At 36.4% G+C, this 20,030-nt stretch overlaps 1 protein-coding gene and 1 pseudogene across 22 annotated transcripts in view; one reads left to right on the top strand and one right to left on the bottom strand.

Annotated features, from left to right (window-relative positions):
* Nucleotides 1-20,030, top strand: part of ZMYND11 (zinc finger MYND-type containing 11) — a 138,715-nt gene that overhangs the window by 39,016 nt on the left and 79,669 nt on the right. For 16 of the 22 annotated variants that reach the window (XM_036342994.1, XM_036342863.1, XM_036342926.1 and 13 more), the window contains exon 2: nucleotides 11,749-11,883. In XM_036342994.1, the coding sequence (XP_036198887.1) occupies nucleotides 11,768-11,883 (116 nt within the window). In that variant the 5' untranslated portion in view covers nucleotides 11,749-11,767. Of the gene's footprint in view, nucleotides 1-11,746; nucleotides 11,884-13,232; nucleotides 13,448-20,030 lie in introns of those variants that run through there. The other 6 variants (XM_036342872.1, XM_036342934.1, XM_036343021.1 and 3 more) reach the window with 3 other exon arrangements.
* On the bottom strand, nucleotides 2,679-3,441 carry LOC118665035 (annotated as a pseudogene).

Raw genomic sequence — 20,030 nt, 5'->3', positions numbered from 1 at the left:
TTAGGAGTTTCTGGAGGAACCAGAAACTTACAGTTCTTAAGATGGCTTTGTCTAAGCCAATATCTCTAATGGCTCCCAACAAATGATGAGAGAAAATCATTGATCGGCTGCCTCCTGCATGCCCCCTATTGGGGATCGAGCCCACAACCTGGGCATGTGCCCTTGACTGGAATCGAACTTGGGATCCTTCAGTCTGCAGGCCACTCTCTCCACTGAGCCAAACCAGGGAGGGCACTTATAAGTTATATTTTAAGAGACATTTCCTCTTTAATCATCCAAAATCTCATGCAAAAAGATGAAGTCTCACCCATAGTACAGATGTATGCCATTACAAACTGGGAACATAGTCTAACTTGCTCCTCTATGAATGTATTATAGACACACTAATAAATATCAATGAATTGATTAAATATTACATCTGATCTTCCACATAAATTGAAGTAGAAGGGGAGGCAATGGATCAAAGTACTTAAAATAAAACAATTATTTTTCTAGCGATTCCTTACATTCCATTTTCAACTTTTTGCTCTAATTTACACTGGACACGTTACCATTTTCTATGAAACAAAGTTTCCAGTTAAGAAATCCAGTTAAGAAACTAGTCAACAGTGAGATGAGAAGCACCAGGAAAAAAGCCAACCTGCTGAGGAGGATAACAGGGGAAAGACAGAGGAGGGTGGGTCCTTTGTGATATAGGACCTTTAGCCACTATAGTGATTCTGTGGAATCTTGGTTTAGGGTACACACAAGAAAACAAGCAATGTTTATTGTTATTTGTGGAATCTTGGTTTAGGGTACACACAAGAAAACAAGCAATGTTTATTGTTATTTGTGGAATCTTGGTTTAGGGTACACACAAGAAAACAAGCAATGTTTATTGTTATTTGTGGAATCTTGGTTTAGGGACACACAAGAAAACAAGCAATGTTTATTGTTATTTGTGGAATCTTGGTTTAGGGTACACACAAGAAAACAAGCAATGTTTATTGTTATTTGTGGAATCTTGGTTTAGGGTACACACAAGAAAACAACACTATAGTGATTCTGGAACCATCTACCTCCAGACTTCTTGTCATGAGGGATAATTAAATGTCTGGTTTTTATACAAAGGAAGGAAGAAAGGAAGGGAGGGAGGGAAGGAGGGAGGGAAGGTAGGAAGAAGCTGGTCATAAACTTTCATATAGGACTCATAAAAAAATTATTTTTTCTTGGAACAAAAATGGTTAAAAATTTGGGTTTTTTAGAGACTTGTATAAATACAAAGCTACGAAGATACACAAAGCTGAACTGTCTGGAATCATTTTGGTCCCTGAAATCTTCAGCAAGATCACAAAGTGCTCAAAAATTCTTTGACCTTGCTCACAGCCACTTGGCCTGGAGGTCAAATCCCCCCTAGTATTAGCTACAACAATCAAGGCTTAACTCCAAGACTGCGCACAAAGACCACTAGGGGGTGCACCAAGAAAGCATAACAAAATGCGGAGACAAAGAAACAGGACAAAATTGTCAATGGAAGATATAGAGTTCAGAACCACACTTTTAAGGTCTCTCAAGAACTGTCTAGAAGCCGCCGATAAACTTAATGAGATCCTCGAGAAATCTAATGAGACCCTCGATGTTGTGATAAAGAACCAACTAGAAATTAAGCATACACCGACTGAAATAAAGAATACTATACAGACTCCCAACAGCAGACCAGAGGAGCGCAAGAATCAAGTCAATGATTTGAAATGCGAAGAAGCAAAAAACACCCAACCGGAAAAGCAAAATGAAAAAAGAATCTGAAAATACGAAGATAGTGTAAGGAACCTCTGGGACAGCTTCAAGCGTACCAACATCAGAATTATAGGGGTGCCAGAAGATGAGAGAGAGAAAGATATTGAAAACCTATTTGAAGAAATAATGACAGAAAACTTCCCCCACCTGGTGAAAGAAATAGAGTTACAAGTCCAGGAAGTGCAGAGAACCCCAAACAAAAGGAATCCAAAGAGGACCACACCAAGACACATCATAATTAAAATGCCAAGAGCAAAAGACAAAGAGAGAATCTTAAAAGCAGCAAGAGAAAGAAACTCAGTTACCTACAAGGGAATACCCATACGACTGTCAGCTGATTTCTCAACAGAAACTTTGCAGGCCAGAAGGGAGTGGCAAGAAATATTCAAAGTGATGAATACCAAGAACCTACAACCAAGATTACTTTATCCAGCAAAGCTATCATTCAGAATTGAAGGTCAGATAAAGAGCTTCACAGATAAGGAAAAGCTAAAGGAGTTCATCACCACCAAACCAGGATTATATGAAATGCTGAAAGGTATCCTTTAAGAAGAGGAAGAGGAAGAAAAAGGTAAAGATACAAATTATGAACAACAAATATGCATCTATCAACAAGTGAATCTAAGAATCAAGTGAATAAATAATCTGATGAACAGAATGAACTGGTGATTATAATAGAATCAGGGACATAGAAAGGGAATGGACTGACTATTCTTGGGGGGTAAAGGGGTGTGGGAGATGTGGGAAGAGACTGGACAAAAATCGTGCACCTATGGATGAGGACAGTGGGTGGGGAGTGAGGGCGGAGGATGGGGAGGGAACTGGGAGGAGGGGAGTTATGGGGGGGAAAAAAGAGGAACAAATGTAATAATCTGAACAATAAAGATTTTTTTAAAAAAAAATTCTTTGACCTTTTCAACCAGACTGTCGTGTTTGTCTTTAAAGTCTTTATTAACATTCAGTATTAAGATAGGCACTTCTTCTAAATAATCAAAGTTGGTTTTCAGTGTTCTGTGCAGGAGCTAGCTTTCATGCTTATAGTGAAGCTTCTCTAAATATTCAATTGGAATGCCTTATTCCTCATTTCTTCCCCGTATATATATTCTACTCAGGCATTTCTCTGGACTAGCTCGAAGATAAATGATTCCATTCAGTTCAAGGCTTTGGCCAAATTGGTTATTCTTCCAGTCATGCCAGTCCTGATAAATTGTCCGCTCTGTTTCATTCATATATTCAGATTCATACAAACTAGATGCGAAAATATACCTGTCACTATACACAGATCGTTCAAAAAATAATACAGGTTTCTCCGCATCTTTGAGCTTGCCATTGAGAGAGGCAAGCTGAGCTCATATGCAACTGGGGCAGGCATATGACTGGAAGGTAAAAGACCATTGCTCAGGTTTCTCATACATCATCTGAAGAACATTTCCCACCACTTTTCTGAGATGTCATCAGTTCCTGAAATTCATCTTGAGTAATTTGAACATTGCACCTTCTGGCAACAGGTTCAGGAACCACTTCCCAATCCTCGCAGACTTGTTTAAGGATATTCACAAATGTTGACTTCCCTGCAGTGATGTTCCTTTTGATGGAAATTTTCTTGATGTGGGTTCCCTCAGAGGTGGTCACGGGAGAGGGGCAGCTCCTCTTGGGGGTGGCCATGCCTCAACGGCGGGCAGCCCGAGCGCATTGGGCAGGTGGCTGGGAAGTGGACACAGGTGCTCACGCTGCAGGCTGGACTCCGGCTCCTCACTGGCTCTCCCACCAGCGTGTCTCCAATTTGATTTTGGTGTGCAGAGGTGGACCAGCGGTGGGGCCCTGATTTCAATCTTCTTGAATTTGAAGAGACTTTGCCTTTAACTCAATATGTGGTCTATCTTTGAAAATATCTCATGTGCACTTGAGAAAAATGTATATTCTGTAGCTTTGGGGTGAAATGTTCTGAAGATGTCAATTAAGTCTATCTGATCTAGTGAATCATTTAGGATTGCTGTTTCTTTGCTGATTTTTTGTCTAGAGGATTTATCCAGTGTTGTCAGGGAGATATTAAAGTTTCCTACTATGATTGTATTGCTGTCGATCTCTCCCTTGATATCTTCCAGAAGTTTTTTTTATGTATTAGGATGCTCCTGCATTGGGTTCATATATGTTTACCAGAGTTATATCCTCTTGTTGTATCAATCCCTTTAGTTTTATGAAATGGCATTCTTTATCTCTTGTTATGGCCTTCTCTTTGAGGTCTATTTTGTCAGATATATGTATTGCCACCCTTGCTTTTTTTTTTTTTTTCATTTCCATTTGCCTGAAATATAGTTTTCCATCCCTTCACTTTCAGTCTGTGTGAGTCTCTTGTTCTGAGGTGGGTCTCTTGTAGACAGCATATATATGATCATGTTTTCTCATCCATTCAGCCACTTGATGCCTTTTGATTAGAGCATTTAGTCCATTTATGTTTAAAGTTATTATTGATAGGTATTTGTTTATAGCCATTTTTATTTTTTGTGCCTGTGTTCCTTCTTTTTACAACAGTCCCTTTAGCATTTCTTGCATTGCTGGCTTGGTAGCGATAAACTCCCTTAGCCTTTTTGTGTGTGTGTGAAGCTCCTGATTTCCCTTTCAATTTTGAATGATAGCCTTGCTGGATTGAGTATTCTTATATCCAGTCCTTTGCTTTGCATCACTTTGTATACTTCCTTCCATTCCTTTTTGACCTGATATGTTTCTGTTGAGAAATCATTTGATAGTCTAATGGGAGTTCTCTTGTAGGTAACTTTCTGTCTTGCTCTTACAGCCTTTAAGATTCTCTCTTTGTCATTAATGTTTGCCATTTGTAATTACGACGTGTCTTGGTGTGGGTATTTTGGGGTTCATCTTGTTTGGGACTCTGTGCTTGTGTGACTTTTTCTTCCCCACATCAGGGAAGTTTTTTGACATTATTTCTTTAAATAGGTTTTTTAACCCTTGCTTCTCTTCTTGTCTTTCTGGCACCCCTATTATACATATGTCGCTTCATTTCTGTTGACCCAAAGCTCCCTCAGGATCTCCTCCTGTCTTTTCATTTTTTTTCTCCAATTGTGGTTCAGTTTGGGTGTGTTTTGCTTCCCTGCCTTCTAATTTGCTAATTCGGTCTTCCACTTCTCCTAGTCTACTGTTGAAAGCTTCCATGGTGGTTTTTATTATAGCTATATGACTCTTTATTTCTCGCCAATTCTTACATAGGTTGTTGATTTTCTCATACATCTGGTTTATGAATTGTATGACCCTTATTTTGAATTATTTTTCTGACATAGTGCATACCTCCATTTCATTTGGTTCATTTTCTGGTGAGTCCTTATTTTGTTTCCTTTGGGTATTTGTGTGTGTGTGTGTGTCCCCATTTTTGCTCTTTCTGGCTCTGGGCTATCTGCTTGGTGTCTGAGGGGTTGAGACTCCTCACAGTCCAATGGTGCTGGACTCGCTAGCCCAGGGGCTGGGTTTGCCTTGAGTTTCACACCTTTATTATTTCTGCTCTGAGTTGTATCCCCTTCTCCTACAATTCTGGTCCCTCAATTGTCCGTTACTTGAGTTTGGTGGGCGACTCCCTGTGAGGGCCCAGAGCCCTCTGGCATGCAGTTTGCCATGCTGCTCTAGCCCCTAAGGCAGGATGGTGCCCTACGTCCCTCTGGCAGTGCACTTACAGCATGGACCTGTGACCTGTGGTTTGGCACACCAGGTCGCACCAGCAGCTCTGACTTGGGCTGTGGGTAGGGTGTGCATCAGGTGACAGATCTGTCTGTGCTGGGGGCAGCGTGTGCACAAGTCAAAGGCTCTGTCTGTGCTGGTGGCAGAGCACCCACTGGCTCAAGGCTCTGTCTCTGCCAGGTGTATAGCACACACTGGGCAGCAGGTCTATCTTTGTAGGAGCAGGGTGTGCCCAGCCAAAGGGTTTGTCTGTGCTGGTGGCGGAGCACACTCTGTTTTTGTCGAGGTGCGCGGTGCTCGCCCAGCGAGGGCTCTGTCTGCCAACAGAGCATGCTCAGTCTATGCTAGGGGCTGGGTGCTTTCCCTGCAAGGGCTCTGCCTAAGTTAGGAGCTCAGTATCCTACTTTTGTCTTTTAACCTTTATACTAGCTTTATCATTGGTTGAACCACTGCTATGACTATGTGTTTGCCATTGTCAGTGAGAATTTTTTCTTTTGCTCTATTTCCTTATTCATATTTTTAGCCTTTTTTCTTAAAGAAGCCTCTTTAACATTTCTTGTAGTACTGGGTTAGTGGTGATGAATCTTTTATTTTTTGTTTGTTTTTTTTGGTCAGAGATACTCTATCTTTCCTTTGATTCTAAATGTCAGTCTTGCTTGGTAGAGTAATTTTGGTTGTAGGTCCTTGATTTTAATCACTTGGAATATTTTGTGGCAATCCCTTCTGGTCTGAACAGTTTCTGTTGAGAAATTAGTTGACCCTCATGGGAACTCTCTTCTAGGTAAGTACTTTTCTTTTAGGATTCTCTCTTTGTCTTAAACCTTTGTCATTTTAATTACGATGAATCTTGGTATAGACCTCTATAAGTTCATCTTGTTTGGGACCCTTTATGCTTCCTGGACTTGTATGTATATTTCCTTTGCCAGTTAGGGACATTTCCTGTCATTTTTTCAAATAGGTTTTCAATCTCTCTGGCTCTCTCTCTTCTCCTTCTGGTACTCCTATAATGCGAATGTTGGTATTTTTTTTTTTTTTTAATCCTGATCTGAGAATATGTTTCTTACTGACTTTTGAGAAAGAGAAACATTGATCGGTTGCCTCCTGTACACGCCCTGACTGGGGATCAAACCTGCAACTTAGGTATGTGCTCTGACTGGAAATCAAACCCACAAACGTTTTGCTTTATGGGATGACACTCCAACCCATTTAGCATTTTAGTGTTTATATATATCCTGCATGAGAAATCTTTCCCTATTTCCAGTTCATAAAAATAGTGTGCTATATTCTCTTCCAGACGCTTGCATGCTTATAATGTACAGGTAATTCATTTTTTTGTGTGTGGTAAAGGTTATTTGATAACCCCCTTCCCCCACCCCCATATGGATATCTAATTGACCCAGCATTCTTTATGGAGTTATCTTAAATTCATTGCTTTGCAAGTGCCATCATTGTCACATAAATCAAGTATCCATATATGTATGAGTCTGTTTCTGGATTGGTCCTTTCCATGAATTTATATGGCTTGTTTTCTTTGACACTGTCTTAATCACTGTAGCTTTACAATATGTCTTGATGTATGCAATCAGATCTTCCAGTTATATCTGTTATGGTCTTGTTTGTTACTTATTTGTTATTTGTATCTTGTTTGTTTACTGGCTATTCTTAACTGTTTACATTTCTATATAAATTTTAGAATCAGTTTAATTTACTCTAAAAAAATTCCATTATAATATTGGTTGAAATTGCACTGAATTTGTAAATCATTTTGGGGAATTAGCATATTTTACAATATTAACCTTATCTATGAATATGACTTTTACCCCTCCATTATTTAGGTCATTTAAGATTTTCTCAATAAAGTTTCATGGCATTCTGGTTAGAAAGTTTGCATATCTTTTATTAGTGTTTCCTAGGTGATTTTTTTTGGAGTGACATTGTAAATAATATTTAAAATTTTTTTATTTACTCAGTTTTTCTAGTATATAGAAATAAATTATTTTCTGTATAGGCTTTATGTCCACTAACATTGAAGTCACTTACTAATTTTAATAATTCATCTGTAGATTTTTTTGAAAATTTTCTATGGATAGACATAATTTCTGAATAATGAGTTTTAATACTTCTTTTCCAATCATATATGTCATTTATTATTTTCCTTGCCTGATGGGGTCCTTCAGTTCAGTGTTTAATAGAAGTCATGAGTGTGGCTATTTTAGTTCATTGCCATTTGCAGAGTGAAAGCTTTTAGCATTTAATTGAGAATGAATTTTCTGCTATTGGTTTTATATGGTATCCTTTCTCACATTAAGGAGTTTTTCTTTGTATTTTTATTTTGCTTTGAATGGATGAATAATTGTATCTAGTGTGTTTTGTTTTGTGTTGCATTTATTAAGCTGATTATATGATTATCTTCCTTTATTCCCTTAGTGGGGTGAGTTGTTAGGATTGTAGTAAATTTGGTTGGGCTGTATTGCTTTTTATGTATTGCTGGACTTGATTTGCTGGTATTTTGTTTAGAATTTTTACATTCATGATCATGAATGAGATAGACCTATAACTTTACTATCTCCCAGTGTCCTTTTTTAGGTTTTGATATCAAGTCTAGTTGATATCAAATAACAAGGTGGGGCATATTTCCTTTTTTTCTATTCTTTTGGATAGAATTATAGAAGGTAAATAAATCCCAGAATAAAAAAGAAAAAGAAAAAAAAGGAGAGGCTGGGAGCTTCAGTCACCAGCTTGGCCAGCCTGAAAACAGCCCTCAGCCCCTCATCCAGACTGGCCAGGCACCCCAGTGGGGACCCCCACCCTAAAGGGAGTGCAGGCAGCCTGAAAATAGCCGTCAGCCCCTCATCCAAGCTGGCCAGGCACCCCAGTGGGGACCCCCACCCTGAAGGGTGTGTGACCAGCTGCGAACAGCCATCAGACCCTCACCCAGACTGGTCAGGCACCCAAGTGGGACCCCCTACCCTGATCTGGGACACCCTTCAGGGAAAACTAGCTGGCCCCCACCTGTGCACCAGGCCTCTATCCTATATAGTAAAAGGGTAATATGCAAACTGACCCTAACAGCAGAAAGACTGGGAATGACTGGCCACTATGACACGCACTGACCACCAGGGGGCAGACACTCAATGCAGGAGCTGCCCTCTGGTGGTCAGTGAGCTCCCACATGGAGGAGCTCTGCTCAGCCACAAGCCAGGCTGATAGCTGCCAGTACAGTGGTGGTGGTGGGAGCCTCTCCTGCCTCCTCAACAGCGCTAAGGATGTCCAACTGCAGCTTAGGTTTGCTCTCCGCTGGCAAGTGGACATCCCCCGAGGGCTGCCGGGCTGCCAGAGGGATGTCTGATTGCCAGTTTAGGCCCAATCCCCCCCGGAGAGCAGGCCTAAGCCAGCAGGTGGACATCCCCCTAGGGGTCCCAGACTGCAAGAGGGCACAGGCCGGGCTGAGGGACCCTCTACCCCCGAGTGCACAAATTTTTTTGCACCGGGCCTCTAGTATATTATAATGTCCTTTTATTAATCTTGCTCCGATTTCTTCTTTTTTGGTGGTAGGAGGGTATTGATAAAACTCTTTTTACCCCTTCTAGTAGCTTGGTCATTATGTATTCTTTTATGGATTGTTCACTCTAGAACAGTGATTTTCAATCTTTTTTATCTCATGACACACATAAGCTAATTACTAAAATTCTGTAGAACCACCCCCCCCAATTTTTTTTATTTTTTGCCTATTTGACCAAAAAAAAAAAATAGGTATAACTTTGATTAATTCATACCGGATGGCTATTGTAGTATTGGCTGTTTTCATTTGACAATCCAAGGGAAAAGAGGTCAGTGTATTCAGTGTTTTAAAATTTGTTGCACACTAGTTAAAAAGTGTTGCTCTAGAGGTAGTAAATTGTGTTTTTGATGTATCAAGGTTTAATGTAAATTATTTTCTTCCCAGATAACACAAGGAACTTAAAACCCTTAACTCCCTGAGGGGAGTCTGTCGTTCAGGACTGTATTAAATACCTCTACAAGTCTTCTCATCTTTGTTTTTGGTGTTTTAATCTTTGATCTAACTTAAATGAAGGCTTACTCAGGGACTTTGTTATTTGTATAGCATAGTTGGAAAAGTTGAATTTCATAATTTAATACTAAAAGTTTATCGTGTTTATAATTATGCTAGGCACCTTTAAAGACAGATGAAAAACTAAACAGGATATAGTCTTTCTTACTTGAATTAATGGATTCTTTGGGGAGGAATTTATAATTTTTGTACAACGCAATAAATTTGAAGAGATGCATAAACAAATTACACTATAATACACGAGAATTGAGTTTGATTCAGTTTGTTAGTCAGGAACAATTGCTTTAGAGTAGCTTCTAAAAAGAAGGAAAATTTTAATAATTCGTAAAGGGGCAGGGGAAAACATTCTAGGCAGAGAGAACTATTCAGCAAAGGGATAAAGGTGTGAAGTTTTTGGACATATTTAGGCATTTTGAGGATTCAGTTTTGTAGTAATGTAATATACATTTAGGAAAGATGGACTGAAAAGTTTGGTTTGCCACATTAATGAAGACTTAAAATGACAAACTATGTACATAGGATATACGAAACTCATTTTCTGAGATTTTCTTTTTATTGATGAACGCCTGAATTTCAAATTATATTTATTTATGATAGAAAGATTTGTGTCTCTTTTGCTATTGCTATATTTCCAGAGCATACAGAAGAGTTGAATGAATGAATGATTTTAGATTTCATTAAGAAGGGAGAATTTTAGCAATTGTATGTTAAAGAGACCTTGCTCTACTGGGTCATATTGTTTTTGGTACTATTATATGGTTTAGGCATTATTGTTTTCACCTTACTTGGGTTGCATTCTTTGCAATGTTCTCTTGGGGCTCCTATAACTATGAGCATCTTCCTTATGGTGGTGTACCTTCATTAACAGGGCATATGTATTCACCTGTGTGAGTTGGTTCAGGTAGATCCTAGAATTCTTTGATTTTAACTTTACATCTGTTTTTCTGAAACTTGGAATTGCTTAATTCTTTAGTCTTGATTTTAACCATTGGTAAGAATTGACATAACTTGTAGGGTTTCTGCTACTTTCCCTCATTGTATTCTTCTAGTTGTTAGATTATGTTATATAAAATTGTTTATTTAGGTACTATTTTTTCAACGTTAACTTTGTTGTTATATATTTTCTGTAGTTTTGAATAAGTTATCCTTAATTTTACACATATTTTGAAAGAACATTTTATAAGTTGAATTAATGTTAACTGCTCCTGTTTGTATTCTTTAGTGCTTCCTCTAGGGATTATAATATGCATCTTCAATTTACCATAGTCCCCCTTGAATTACTATAAAACCACTTCACATAAAGTGTAAGAGTTTACATAATGGTAATTATTGCTGCCTCTTCCCCGTTTGTGGTGGTATTGTAACCTCTTTTATGTCTACGTATGTTATAAATCTAATCATAATTATTTTTATCTTTGCTTTAAACATCCAGTCATCTCTTAAAAGCAAAGATAAACAGGTCCCTTCATGCCCTGGTGAGAGTCCAGGGATGCCTCTTTCTGTGGTAATAGCACAGGCATTTAGGCTGCAACCCCCCATCTTGCCAGGATACATTAGTGGCCATTTTCCTTAGTTCACTCAGAATACTGAAATTTGAATAAAATAGCAATGTTATTTTCAAATAATGTAATAAACAACCAACACTAATCCAACATTTGTGTATCTGCCCCAGCCTTTCACACCTCAGCCAGAAATAACTACCTTATATTCTCTGTTTATAGTTTTACTTTAAAGAAAGAGAATGTTGTTTTCATTTATCAATAAGACTATATAAAATAAAATAAAATTGAAATTTAAACCATGAGTATAATAAACTGAAGAACCACAGAACTAGGGCATTTAAATTTCATTTTGTATCAATCTGTAAGATGAGGCACAATGTAATATCAAAAATGAAATTTTATGTTGTGATATTTTTATTTTAAAATAAAATTTAAATATATATATTTTGATCTATTGGAATAAGGTGACCATTTGTCTTTAGGATGCTGTTTTTTTAACTTTTGGGTCTTAAAATGTCATTCTTCATGAAGTAATGAACTGAATGATATTTTTATGAAAGTAATTGGTGATATGTATTGTAGAAAATAAAAAATTGGTCATGTTACATACTATGTTAGTGTACTCAGCAGTATTCAAAAGGTGCTGATAGTGTTAATTATAATTCATTTTGTAATCCATGCTTTTTGTCCTTATATTTTTGTATATTCCTACAGCTAAAGCAGTTAACAGGTCATGGCACGTTTAACAAAAAGACGACAGGCGGATACAAAAGCTATCCAGCATCTTTGGGCAGCCATTGAGATTATACGGAACCAGAAGCAAATTGCCAACATTGACCGTATTACAAAGTAAGTAAATTTAAACAAAAAATATCTCTGTAAAATTTCATATAAGACTTTGGGATAAAAGGTCCAAAACTAACTTATTTATTATGATAACATATATTATAAAGTACTAGTCACTTTTTGCCTTGCAGGAGTATATAGTTGTTAGAAAAACAAATGCAGAAACATACACAAGCAACTTGTGTTTAGAAGTTTTATAAATAAATGTTATTATGTACTATTTGTAATAGTACTTTAGTTAACAAAAATTTAACTCTTGAAACAAGTCTTTATATGTTTTTTGTTAAAAAGGCTTTTAATTAATTACTTTTATTTAAACTATCTAAAAACTACTGTTCATTATTGATTTTAATATAGGATAAGCATGGTACCTACAGTAAATAACATCCTTTTAGTTCATAGCCCGCTAACCAAGAATGTTTAATAATTTTATTCTAATGTTTAGCAATATTATTCTATAGTTTAAAAATATAGTAAATAAATCTTAGTTAAAAGAAAGTTATTTTTCCCTCTAGTTTCTAATGCTGTTATTTATCTTCATAGACCAAGATTCAGTATAGAAAAAATCAGACTGCTTTATGAATATTCAATTTTCATGTTAAATATTAATTATAAGGGAGTCTTCAAATAGAACTTGATTTTATTATATATTTGCTTTCCTGGGTATTTTTTAAGGAACAAAGCTAATTTTTTTTTTAATGTTTAAATATTTTTTTGATGTTAGAATTTCTCTATACTTACTATCTGTAAAAAATGGAAAACATGATTTATATAAAAGCTCATATAATTGAATACTTATGTTGGTCTTTATTAATAAGCAACAAAAGTGAGTACCATATATTTTTGTCCCTTACCTGTATTCTGGTGGAGAAGATTATAAAGGTTAGCTAAGAGAGAAGCAACAGGAGAAGGTGAAAGGGATGTTATATATTGTTCTCAATCTGTATTTACTCTTTGAATATTTTAAAGTTTCCTATGTACAAGTCCCTAGCTCCTATAGGCTAATGGAAGAAAAAAGGTAGGTAACACCTATATGGAAAATAAAAATAATATAAGTAGCATATAATAATTAAATTTAAATTACTTTATGTTTTTAAATAAAGCAACTAATTTGAGGCATGGTAACTAAATGCAACTTACAGTGAAATAATATTGGTATAAAAATATTTTTTAAAACATCTCAAAGAATTAAAAGTCGAAAGTATTTTCCCATGATAGGGAATTTTTTATTTAAAAAAAACATTAGTTTATGTATATCAAAATTATTTATAGAAAGTAGAAATGAAACACTATTCTTTGGATTTAATTTTTTAAATTAAAGTCATTTAAGGCTGACTGAACTAATTTTTCAGGCTATTTCTAAACGATGGCATCTTTCTCTAAAAGCTTTAAAAGGACAGTCTCTAGGAATCTGTGGGAATCTCCCAGTGTGAAATGTACACAGTTTGGCCTTCAAGATTGCTATTAGGCTGTACCAACCTGCTGATCTGGGAGTCAGAGAATTAATCCTACAGAAGTGGATGCAGTTGTCTTTGGAGGATCATAACATCTGTGTGTACATACATATGTACGTACATAGGTTAAATTAAAATATACAGAGGTTGTTTACAGAATTGTACACCTCTTCTTATTTTGCATTATGCATTGTTGATAAACATTTTCTTTGCTCCTTTCTTCATCGGTACAGTCTTAGGGATGCCAAGGCTTATTTTTCTTCATGTCTTAAGGTCCATAGATCTTAAGATAAATATGAATAAATTAATTTACCTACCAAATAGTCATTGTTTTATTACACTTATCCAAAGGTGAAAAAAACTTAAGTAAACTAGAGGGTAAGTGTTTAAGAGTGGTTCCCAGTGCTTTTTTCTGCTTCCTCTCATCTGAGAGTATGCTATTTTCCTTTTTATTAGGGGGACACGCTTCATAGCACGCTGTACTTTTTTTTATATATATAACATTAGTCACATGTGTAATTACCTCCCCGCCAGATGATCAGCCCCAGGAAGGAGCTATCTAGCTAATGGCCTAGCCCTGTGGTCGGCAAACTGTGGCTCACAAGCCACATGTGGCTCTTTGGCCCCTTGAGTGTGGCTCTTCCACAAAATACCACGTGCGGGTGCGCACGTACAGTGCGATTAAAACTTCGTGGCCCATGCGCAGAAGTCGGTATTTTGTGGAAGAGCCGGTATTTTGTGGAAGAGCCACACTCAAGGGACCAAAGAGCCGCATGTGGCTCGCGAGCCACGGTTTGCCGAGTCGCAGTTTGCCGACCACTGGCCTAGCCTAATGCCTTGGCTTGCTCATTATCATTATACTTGCCAAGGTCAGTTAGGAAGAAACATTGGACCATGACAAGAAGTCGGGTCCTTTGCTTTAAAGCCTAATATTCCTGTTCTGTATTCTAAATTTACATACTTTTTCAGCATTAGACTAATTTTAAATCAAGTTGCTCTGCTTATTTACAGCCAATTCTGAACATACAGGTATCTTAATCTTTACAAATACCTTAAATTACTGAAGGCTGTAGTAGAGTAATAGAATGCATATGTAGTCATTATGTTTCATTCTGTATTATGATTAGTGAGTGACTCCATTATAAAAATAAAAGCTACATAACTTTAAAATGATGCATTAAAAGTTTTAGGCTTTGGGGTCATAGCTCTTCATATTTGGAAGCCTGGCACACCTGAAACACTGTAGTTTACTTATGTATAGTGTTTTAGTTCTTGTTTTGGTTTGGTATGACTTTTAAGTCACTTTTGATCTATAAGTTTCTTACTCATCTTTTTTGTTGTTATTGTTTTCCTTTCCAATTTATTTATTGAAGAAACCGGTTCATTTGCTATGTGGTTTCCTATAGTCTGACTTTTGCTGATTGCATCCCTGTGGTGGACTTTATCCTTTTTTTCATTCCTCTGAATTTCATGGAAATTAATATTTATCTATAGAATTGGGGGTGGGATGAGTCTGCTTCATAGGTGGAACTCTGTTTTCCTCTGAGGAGGCCATAATGCCTGTTGTTTCTCATATGTGAGGTCAGTAGCTTTGATGCAAAGCGGCTAGAACCAGTTAATTAAGGATTGCAAAACGATGATAGTCTAAATTTTATACTTCCTTTTTTTTTTTTTTTTTTTTTTTTAACTGGAATACTTCTACTTAGGACATAAACTTTCTATTACTTACTATTTGGTTCATATTGGAAAAGTAGAGTAACTGATTTTTTTTCCTGTATTTACCAGTTTTCAACATTGTATCCTCTAATGGTAACCAATTAGTTTTCTTAAAGTGTTATTTGGAATTTATGCATTTGATATATTTGAATCCATTTCTGATGTAATCTTTATTGATGCTCAAAATATCCTATCTTTGACCAGTTGGAGCCTATTCACGTTCCTGAAGTTAATCTGCTTTTCAATACAATAGGATTTTACATACACCTTTCCACTATATTTCTCCAGGGGCCTTTGGTTTCTTTCAGTTAGAAACAGTATTTCAAGAGCACTTTCTGGCCTTCATTGTGCTCATTAATGCTAAGTCATTCTCCCTAGGGATCTAGTGGACAGAGTTTTGGAAATAAGTATAATTGTAAAAGAAAAAAGCCATCTCATGAATTCATACTGTTATTTTCCACTTGAATTTATGTCTTTTGGGTTTTACTTAATTCTTTTATCTAAAATCTTTATGTCCTTTCTTACACAGTAAGGGTCATATTCTCAAGGATATCATGAATGATAACATTTTGGAATATCATGTAATAACCACTCAGTTGTGTTTTTTTTTTAAATATATTTTATTGATTTTTTTTTTAAATTTATTGCTTAAAGTATTACAAAGGGTATTACATATGTGTCCATTTTATCCCCCCGCCCTAGACAGTCCCCTAGCCTCCCCTATCCCCCAATGTCTTATGTCCACTGGTTATGCTTATATGCATGCATACAAGTCCTTTAGTTGATCTCTTACCCCCCTACCTCCTGCCCCCCAACCCTCCCCGGCCTTCCTGCTGCAGTTTGACCATCTGTTTGAGGCAGCTCTGCCCCTGTATCTATTATTGTTCGAAAGTTTATAATGGTCTCTATTATCCATGAATGAGTGAGATCATGTGGTATTTTTCCTTCATTGACTGGCTTATTTCACTTAGCATAATGCTCTCCAGTTCCATCCATGACGTTGCAAATGGTAAGAGTTCCTTCCTTTTTAGAGCAGCATAGTATTCCATCGTGTAGATGTACCACAGTTTTCTAATCCATTCATCTACTGATGGGCACTTAGGCTGTTTCCAGATCTTAGCTATGGTGAATTGTGCTGCTATGAACATAGGGGTGCATATATCCTTTCTGATTTCTGTTTCTGATTTCTTGGGATATATTCCTAGAAGTGAGATCACAGGGTCAAATGGGAGTTCCATTTTTAACTTTTTGAGGAAACTCCATACTGTCTTCCATAGTGGCTGCACCAGTCTGCATTCCCACCAGCAGTGCACGAGTGTTCCTTTTTCTCCACATCCTCTCCAGCACTTGTCGTTTGTTGATTTGTTGATGATAGCCAGTCTGACAGGTGTGAGATGGTACCTCATTGTCGTTTTGATTTGCATCTCTCTGATGATTAGTGACTTGAGCATGTTTTATATGTCTCATGGCCTTCTGTATGTCCACTTTCAAAGAGTGTCTGTCTATTTAGGTTCTTTGCCCATTTTTTGATTGGATTATTTACCTCCCTTTTGTTGTATGAGTTTCCTATAAATTTTGGAGATTAAACATTTATCGGTTGTAACATTGGCAAATATGTTCTCCCATGTAGTGGGCTCTCTTGTTGTTTTGTTGATGGTTTCTTTTGCTGTGCAGAAGCTTTTTATTTTGATGTAGTCCCATTTGTTTATTTTCTCCTTAGTTTCCATTGTCCTAGGATATGTATTGGTAAAGATATTGCTATTACATATGTCTGATATTTTGCTGCCTATGGATTCTTCTAAGATTTTTATGGTTTCCCATTTTACATTTAAGTCCTTTATTCACTTTTAATTTATTTTTGTGTATGATATTAATTGGTGGTCTAGTTTTATTTTTTTGCATGTATCTATCCAATTTAGTTGCAGACTCTTAATCAAGACTTCATGGGAACAAGTTTTTTAGTTCTTGCATATTCATTTTTACCTAAGAATCAATTTGAGTCGATGTAGAATCCATAACTTCTATTTTTCCTTTTAGTTTCTTACACAGGGTGGGGCAAAAGTAGGTTTACAATTATAAGTATGCTAAACAGTTTATTCTTGCATTATCATTTACTTATTTTATATGAACAACTGTAAACCTACTCTTGCTGCACCTGTATGTTATATATTCTTACTAAAGCATTGCTGTCAAAAATATCTGATAACTTGATTTTCTTTTTGTTGTGACTGTCATTTTGCCTAGATACACAAAGATTTTTTTTTCTTTTTCTTTGAGGTCTAATAATTTGCCTATATGCCTCAATGTTGATCATTCTAGGTTGTTTTTCTTGGGTACACAGTGTCCCTTTAATGTATACTTTGATATCTTGAAAATTGTACTTAAAAATTATATATATACTAGTATCATAAAATTTTATTATATACACACACTTACTTAGTATTTTTTAATTGGGGCCTTCTCTTATACTGTTTTGGATCTTTTTTCATCTTTTATATTTGTAATTTTCTATTGAGTTTTTTTTTTCATCTTTTAGGCTACAGACAGTCCTTGGGTTACGTTGGACTCGATGTAGGTCCTTTCATGGTTACGTCACCATCTCCCATTTATTTATTACAAAAAAAAGTTCCGTCATATCAACCTATGTACATATGTGCTTTATGTTTTTTATTTATTTACCACAAGTAAAGGTCAGGAATTGTTATCTTTCTTTTAATTTTTTTTTACTGTTTCACTTCATTACTGCTGTGTATGTGCTCCACGTGAGCGACGTAGGTACTTATGTAGGTGGTTCCAACTGACGGTGAAAATCGTGTTACGTCACGCTGTAGGATCGGATCTCCCACATAACCCGAGGACCTACTGTATTTGTTAAAGAGCAGTTTTAGGTTTACAACAAAATTGAGAAAATATAGAGATTTCCCATATATTCCCTACCTCCACACATGCATAGCCTCCCCGACTACCAACATCACCAGCCAGTACATTTTTTTTACCAAGGATGAACTACACTGACACATCATCACCCAAAGTCCATAGTTTACATTAGGGTTTATTCCTGGTGGTGTACATTCTGTAGGTTTGGACAAATGTATAACGTCATGTATACACCATTGTAGTATCACAGGGAGTAAATCACTATCCTAAAAATCCTCTGTGTTCCATCTATTCATCCTCTCCTCCCAATCTCTAGCAACCTTTCGTCTTTTACTGTTTCCATTGTTTTTCCTTTCCAGAATGTTATAGAGTTGGAGTCATATAGGTGGTAGCCTTTTCAGATTGTGTTCTTTTAGTTAGTAATGTGCATTTAGGGTTTCCTCCATGTTCTTTTATGGCTTGATTGCTCATTTCTTTTCAGTGCTGAATATTACTCTATTGTGTAGATGGACTTCAGTTTATTTATCCACCCACCTTGAAGGATATCATGGTTCCTTCCAAGTTCTGGCAATTATGAGTAAAGCTGCAATATAGTTTTGATTTTTAACATTTTCTTTTTTTTGCAACTTCTATTTATGACATTTTTCTACTGTATATTCACTCTTGTGTATCTTCTAGTTTAGACGTTTAGGTTTACAACAAAATTGAGAAAATATAGAGATTTCCCATATATTTTCATATATTCAGCTGAAGTAATTTTAAAAATTTACTTCTAATGTTTAACTCATTTCTGAGTTTTTCTAATTCTGATGTATATTTCCTCTATATCTTGCATAATTTTCTTCGTTTCTTTTTTCGTGATTAGAATAGTAGTTATAGCTTTCATCTGTCTTGTAGGCACATCTCTCGGACCTGCTTTCATTGTAAGGATGTTATTCTGCTCCTTCAATCAGTCTTCATGCTGGTCATTTTGATATGAAATCAGTTTTTCTGAACTTGTATCAGAGAAAGGTGGTTAGAATAGTTTTTTGAGATTTATAGCTTTAACGTTCCCTCTTATATAATTTTTATGGTCAATCAAAATATGGCCTATTTCCCATGATTTCCTGCTTTTTCTTCACTTTCTTTTCCACTGCTTTTTTTCTGGAACCACCCTTTCTTTCATATCCATTATCCTTACATTGAAGATCTTTTTTTACCTGAGCTATTAGTGTTTGATATTTATATTGCTCACAATTTCTTTGCAACATGGGGCTCCATCCTTTGAAGGCAGCTTTGTCTGATTAAGTTTGAATGTTCATAGGGCTCATTATGCTCCAGCCCCTTAGACACTACCATGAATTCATGAATTACCATGATTTACCTGCAAATGGGAGTCTGTAAAACCCTATCTGGTTTCAACTGCTATTCTCATATTGGCCCACTGTACTTTCTAGTGACTATCTGTTGCTTCTTTTATTCTCCTATACTCTTTTCATTAAATACTCTTGTTATGCCCCTCTGTTTTCTCCTACATAAGTGTCAATACTAATTGGGATTATAGTCCTTGGAGATTTACCCTCACCTGCTCAAATTTTGGGATTCTTGTGGATTTCTCACCTCTTAATTCTGTTGTTTATGTTGACTAAGGGTAGGGTTTTTGCTTGTTGTTTGTTTTTAGCAAAACAACCACTCTGTTTATGGGTTTGAGATTAAAAACTATGCTACCTTCACTGTCTTCTCAGTTCACATCAGTCTTGTGATTTTTCTTAAAAGAAAAGATAGGATAGTTGGTAAAGGCACTGGGTATTTTCTGAAGTTCTAAAAGAAGAGCTAAAAACTATAAAAGTTTCTTTTGGCAGAAGCAAATCCAAGGGACATGTGTTTGTATATAACACTAAACACATCAGAATCTATAGCAGTATTATCTTCACAGGACAGTTAAAATATTAAGATTCATGTTGAAATTTACAAAGAGCCCTAACCCGTTTGCTTAGTGGTTAGAGCATTGGCCCGAGGACTGAAGGGTCTTGGGTTCTTTTCTAGTCAAGGGCCCATACCTTGGTTTCAGGCTTGATCCCCTTGTGCTGGTCGGGTGTTTTCTCTCACATCAATGTTTCTCTC

Source organism: Myotis myotis, unplaced genomic scaffold, assembly GCF_014108235.1.
Source record: "Myotis myotis isolate mMyoMyo1 unplaced genomic scaffold, mMyoMyo1.p scaffold_m19_p_1, whole genome shotgun sequence".
NCBI lineage: Eukaryota > Metazoa > Chordata > Mammalia > Chiroptera > Vespertilionidae > Myotis > Myotis myotis.
This window is presented reverse-complemented; position numbering and strand designations above follow the sequence as displayed.